The sequence below is a fragment of the Cyphomyrmex costatus genome, unplaced genomic scaffold (assembly GCF_001594065.2).
Source record: "Cyphomyrmex costatus isolate MS0001 unplaced genomic scaffold, Ccosl1.0 scaffold192, whole genome shotgun sequence".
Lineage (NCBI taxonomy): Eukaryota > Metazoa > Arthropoda > Insecta > Hymenoptera > Formicidae > Cyphomyrmex > Cyphomyrmex costatus.
In genome coordinates, this window is record NW_017275954.1 from 932,825 (window position 1) to 939,786 (window position 6,962).

Consider the following 6,962-nt stretch of genomic DNA (forward strand, 5'->3'; position numbering starts at 1 on the left):
AGAGAGAGAGAGAGAGAGAGAGAGAGAGAGAGAGAGAGAGAGCGCCTGTGGTGAGAAACTGGCGTTGAAAGTCGTAAAATAATTTAACCCACTTTGAGAAGAAAATTAACAGAACGGCGAAAGTCTTTAAGATTCGCCGCGTCTCACAAACACACACACATCCACACAGAGCTCACCCTCTACCTCGCCTGCCATCTCTGCCACCATTTGACTATTCCGTCCTTATTCGCCGGCATCGTCGCGCTCTTACTCTCTTATTCATTGAGCACCAACCCCTGTTCCTCCCTCCAACCCGAACCCCCTCCCTACTACGCCACTTTCTTCATTGACTCTTTCTTTCCACTACGCAAGCCGTACTGAGCTTCTCTCGCTCGTGCTCTTTTCGTCTCCCTCGCTCTCTCGCACACCTCGTTTCCTCTTCTTTCGTCGCTTCCTTCCGAGACGGTTCGCTCTTTCTCGCTACTTCTCTGTTTTTTCTCTAATTATGAATGAAAGCGTCGTGAGGCGTGCACGTGAGTACGCAGGGAGGGAGCGGAAAAAGCACAGCAGTAGTAGTAGTAGTAGTCGTAGTAGTAGTAGTTCACCATCCCCGCGGCATCGCGAGAAGAGAGTTTGGCGCAGTTAAGCGCCGCAACTGAGACTACGTAACCCTGCTTTGCATACGTCTTCCTCTTTTTTTTCCTCTGCATTTTCTTCGCCTTCGGTAAGGTCAAGGATTCCATCGCCGATTACGACTTAATTGCGGCATGCTTTATGCTTGAGAGACTTTATTGCATAAAATATTTGTTTGTTTGATTTGACAACTTTATACAGCTTTCATAGTCAACGACGGTAGTCAGTAGACTGACTATCACTGAATGATAATGGACGACCAAGAGTTTTCTTTTTGGTTTGAGGAGAGAAAAAAGATATCAGCAATTTGTATACAGTGGCTGAGTTATCGAGAAGTTGTACGCGTTTTCATATTACATATAAAAATATCCCGTAACGTGATTCATTATATAATTCTGACATTTAAATCTGTTAAGTCATAAAGAAACATTATAATTTTTGCGCACAGCAATAGTATTGCTTATACGAAGGTAAATTATATGAATTGTCGATAATTATTTTTTCGTCATTTCTCTGTTCTTTTGCATGTCATTATCCAATAACGTATAATAATTAATAACATATAATCCAACAAAATGTAACATTAATAGATGCAATAATAGGTGTATAAAATGACTCGATTACTTAAATACTTGATGATAAGAACATATATTTCTCTTAACGATTAAAGAACATTGACTGTTTGTATAAAAAAAAAATATTCCGATGAATAAAACTGATTCAAAATATATTCATCTTAACATTGTGTTACAGTAGCTGTTCATCTGAATACGAGCAACAGTCTGAAACGGTTTGAAATAAAGCACATCTATATTTTTATACGGCGCGTTTTGTGTCACTTTGTATAATAATTTATACACACTTATATACGCGTATGTATTACTTTGACATCTTTATAAATGCAAAATAATTTTATCATGTATGTCGCATACTTGAAAGAGCAGAATAATTTGACCTTCTATATAACTATCAGTACCTATAAGGCCTGTTGCACTTCTCGTATACTATGGGCTTAATCCCCCCCGCTAAAAATGCTGTATATCCCAAACAGATAAGATGTATAAGACATCAAGCTGAACAAAGAATATAAAAATTAAGCACTTGTATTTTGGTGTATTCCATTCTTTAATATCCCCTTACACTTATATATATATATATATATATATATATATATAATCTATACTTTTTTATATATATATATATATATATATATATATATATATATCACCAAATAACCATTAAGTCTTTTGCAATCCCTACAGTAATCGTTTTATGTGGATATGATTGCGTTACTTATTACACTAACAAATCGATTTAACAGTAATTTTATTAATATTAATAGTAAAATCTCAAATCATAACACAATACTAATATAACATAAAAGCATATAACAAAGTGGTTGCATATAAATTACCCCCACTTTTTCTATTTTTTCTGACTTCTGTGGCGTAAATAATGGTGCTAAGCGACCGTAGTAGGAGTAGTGGTGGTGGGAGTGGTAGTGGTAGTAGCGGCAGTAGTAGTGGTGGTGGTGGTGGTTGTCTTTGGACAGCAACTTTTGTCTTTTTCACAGCAACAGTCTTTTGGAAAGAGAAAGTGTAATAATGGACAATGTTCCAAAAGATCCTCCATAAATCCTGGAGTGGCATTCTGTGGAGATAAAAATATACAATGTGTGCATGCAAATTAACGTTAAATACTTAAAAAAATATATATATTGGGGCATTCCATCCCAAGTGTGCCACTCGAAAACTTTTGGATTTTTGATTTCGCTGAAATTTTGATATATTATAGTACCTATCGCAAGAAGCTACCATGATTTTTTTCAAATTTTTTTATCAACATAGTCATGAGATATGAATTTTTTTCAAAATTCGCAATTTTCAAATGCCTATAACTTTGCGAAAAATAATCCAAATAAAACGTTTTTTTTTTAATTGTGTGTTTTTTTCTCTAGTTTAAAAAAAAATATCAAGAAAAGTTTCAAAATTGTTTTTTAATTTTTTTTTTAATTTAATGTAAAAAATTATTCATTTTTTAAAGTGTGACACGTTTAATTTAAAAAAAAAGAATTCTCATAAAAACTTAGATTTATTTGATGATTTTTAAGACTAATTTGATCGTGGGTAAATTTTTCTTTCTATTTTTTTTCGAATTAAATTTTTTTTCAATTTTGCATTTTTTGTTATTATTGCCCAATCTTATTTGTAAAAGTACGGCTACAGTTCTACATGCAAGAATTAAGCTTTTTAAATTACTAAATTTGATTAGTTTTGCCCTTATAAAAAAATAAGTTATTACATTGAGAATAAACCAAAAATTTTAGGAAATGAAAAAGTCACGAGTTTATATCTATACATTATTTTATCGTGTAAAAAAATGCAAAATTGAAAAAAAAATTAATTCGGAAAAAAATAGAAGGAAAAATTTGCCCACGATCAAATTAGTTTTAAAAATCATCAAATAAATCTAAGTTTTTATGAGAATTTTTTCTAAAAAATTAAACGTGTCATACATTAAAAATTAATAATTTTTTTACATTAAATTAAAAAAAAAATTAAAAAACAATTTTGAAACTTTTCTTGATATTTTTTTTTTAACTAGAGAAAAAAACAATTTTTAAAAAAAACGTTTTATTTGGATTATTTTTCACAAAGGTATAGGCATTTGAAAATTGTGAATTTTGAAAAAAATTCATATCTCATGACTATGTTAAAAAAATTCGAAAAAAATCATGATAGCTTCTTGAGATGAGTACTATAATATATCAAAATTTCAGTCAAATTAAAAATCCAATAGTTTTCGAGTGGCACACTTGGGATGGAATGCCTCATATATATTACACAATTAAATTAAATTTAAAGTAACTTATGATTTTTTGCTGTAATAAAATTCTATTTTATTAAAATTCTATTTTCTGCATTAATACTTACAGCCATTTTAATCGTGACAAAAGCCACGAGAAGGAGTAGTAATACCACACGCATGTTTAGATTTGCTTATCTTCGGATTCTACTTAGTGCTTTGGTACAGAATCATAATGCTACAGCATTTTTATACCGAATTTCTCAATGTTAACCTATTTTTCACCATTGATATCGGATAATACGCTATTGTATTACCACTTGTCTTGCAGTCATGCTTTGTTGCAATTAGGTCTGTTGCATATAGAACATGTCAATGTGTTACATGTGGCAAGAGACGACGCGGTAACTAATTAGACTCTTCCAGATCAGAATCTAATTGGCTATCGCGTTGTTTCTTGCAACGCGTAACGCGTTGACGTATTCTATGTGTAACAGACCTAATTGCAACAAAGAATAATTGCAAGGCAAGTGATAATACAAAAGCGTATTATCCGATATCAATGATAAGAAATAGGTAAATGTTTAGAAACTCGATGTAAAAATTCGCTCTCTCTGTATATAACATCACAATTCTATACCAAAGCACAAGAAGTCAAGTCGAACGTAAGCGAATCTAAACATGCGTGCGATATTGAACTCTATGTCTGTAGAATATTTCAAGGAACTCTTAGCACATTGTCCATTATTAAATTTTCTTTTACCAAAAGACTGTTGCTGTGAAAAAGACAAAAGTTGCTGTCCAACCACGACCACCACCACTACCACTACTACTACTACCACCACCAGCACCACAACTACTCCCACCACTACTACTTCTGGTATGATAACAGGCTCATTAGTATAGAGATATTTTGTTAAATTAAACTTTATGCATTGAAATAGCTCAATCTCAAATAATGTTTAAATTAAGAACATGATTATTTGCATTAAAATTAATTGTTTTTAAAATTAAATACAATATGTTTCATTTAAAATTAAGTTTGTTTCAATGAAACAAACGTAAATAGAATTCTTGAGTCCAAACAAATCATTTCCTCTATGCATTCGTTAGAGTTTGGTTCTGTCTTCGATCACAAAAGAAGAAAATGTACTAGGCTATTATAAATTATATAATAACAACTTATAACAACTTATTAAATATGCAACGCAATATGATAAACAAACATGAATTTCTAAATATATTTCAATATATGTAATATTTATAGTAATGAATAATGGAATATATATAAACATCCTAATATCAGATATGTCTAACAAATACTAGTTAAATGTTCTTGTAAAATCTAAAAAACACTCATTGATTCAACGTTAAAATTTGTATATGACACATTACATATTAGGTATTTAATTACATATCACTTAATTAAAGATTATATTTATAGAAAATGTAATAATGTGTATCTTTCTTTCTCTACATAGAAAAAAATATTTAAAAAATGTTATAATAAAAATAATATTTTTAAAGCTACGTAGAATTAAGCCAATGTTCATAAATCTAACATTACAAACAAAAGTTAATTAAAATAAAAATATATAAATAAACAATAGTACGCTACTTTTATATATGTATATATATATGTGACAACATTATAGGAGCAACTAATGGAAATAAATTAATTACATAGAGCAGAATTGTGCCTACAAGAAAATGAACTACAATTCGAACACTTATTGTAATTACATAATTTCTTTCATTAAATTTGTTATTAATTTTTGTTCTACTTTTTTGTTATGCTACTATTTTTGGTTATAATTTGTTGTTTTGTATGTAGTTTCATTTAAAAAACAAGAATCTGTGAAAAAGTAACAGATACACAAATTTTTTTCTACTGTAGAACAGTCTGACTGTAAGGCCATCTTAAGGTCATAATATATCAGGTCATTGAACTCGTCTTGATATCAGTTACAATATTATGAAGTAAAAAATAAGTAGTGTATTTTTATGTATATATATTATATATATACACACACATAAAAAAAAATATATATATATATTGCAGAGTGCGACACAATAAGTTTGTCCATTTTGAATGATCTCCACTATTTTTAGAGATATGAAAATATTAAATGTACATAATTACAAAAGTTGTACGGTTTCAAGAGGATATCATAATATATGCAGGTAATAATTTTTTTTAGGTGGAAATGGAGGAGGAAATGGAGGAGGAAACGGAGGAGGAAACGGAGGAGGAAACGGAGGAGGAAACGGAGGACCACTAAAGAAACAGAGGAATTCCGTATATTTCATATAAAAGGCCATTCGTCATTAAATAAAGAAGTAAAGCAATGATTCTTACGTCACGAGAAGTGCTCGAAGTGATATCAGTTTACATCAATGCAATACTGCAATCGTTGAATCCCTGAAGTACGTATACTTTTTAACATTTCTGGACCGATTGTCGCACATACTGCAATAATTCGTTGCTTTATATATTTTCCGGTGTGGTCGGCACTTCCTGGTATACAATATCCTTGTATTCGTTATATTACAGTGAAAAATGTAAATATTATATATAGGGAACATTAAAAAACATTGTATATTTATATAATTATATAATAATTAATTGATACTTATATATTTATATAATTATATAATAATTAATTGATACTTATATATTTATATAATTATTAATTTATATAAATTGACAGAGAAATATTCGACACAAATAAGCAAGCTATATTCAGTCAAAGCAGGTTTGAATGTTGAATAATATTTTTATATGACCACTGGATGTAGTTGGGTTTGGTTCTACCCAATTATCATTAATCAATTCGGTTTCTTAACTTTCAATATATTTCTTTTTTTCAATATATACTGATTATTGTGACAAATATCACCACTTGTTTTGATAGTAGGATGTCCGTGGAATGAGAAAGATTCAGGTCTGAATTCTGTGATAATTTTTTTCATAATAAATTCTTTACAATATTTTACAATTAGCATTAAAGTATTATTAAATTGCTTGTCAATTTAATTTGTAATATTACGTATTCAAGCTTTAGTTTAAAATTGCATTTCATTTACAAATAATCTGCGCGCAGTTTGCTTAAACTGCAAATTGCAAAATTCACATAAAAATATTATCAGATATTAAGACTTGCTTTGATTGAATATGATTTTCTTTATTTATTTGTAATAAAAATATATATATATTGTCATTAAATATGTTTTTTTACTACTTTAAAAATACTGTTTAATAATTTTCAACAACACCGATCATTATTATATATATATATATATATATATATATATGTGTATAATATGTATGTATTTTGTGAATTTTTTATTTTAATTTCTTACAATTTTGAATGAGAGATTTTGTCCACTCACAAACAATTGCAAAGAGTTGAACTTTGTCTGTTATTTGGTATATGAAATAAACAAGTTAGACTAGTAGTATTTTAACTTTCTAATCTGTAAAGTCAGACATTGCCCGTTAAACTCTTCTTCCGGAAGAAAACTCCGTTATCATAAAGTTTCAT

At 29.4% G+C, this 6,962-nt stretch overlaps 1 protein-coding gene across 1 annotated transcript; it reads right to left on the reverse strand.

The window, feature by feature from the left end:
* Nucleotides 1-2,015: 2,015 nt before the first annotated feature.
* Nucleotides 2,016-3,626, reverse strand: LOC108772578 (integrator complex subunit 5-like protein). The gene is made up of 2 exons (XM_018538133.1): nt 3,546-3,626; nt 2,016-2,262 (listed from the first exon to the last, which is right to left on the reverse strand). Exons 1-2 carry the CDS (start codon nt 3,597-3,599, stop codon nt 2,074-2,076), a joined length of 243 nt encoding a protein of 80 aa, XP_018393635.1. The 5' UTR covers nt 3,600-3,626; the 3' UTR covers nt 2,016-2,073.
* Nucleotides 3,627-6,962: the final 3,336 nt, after the last annotated feature.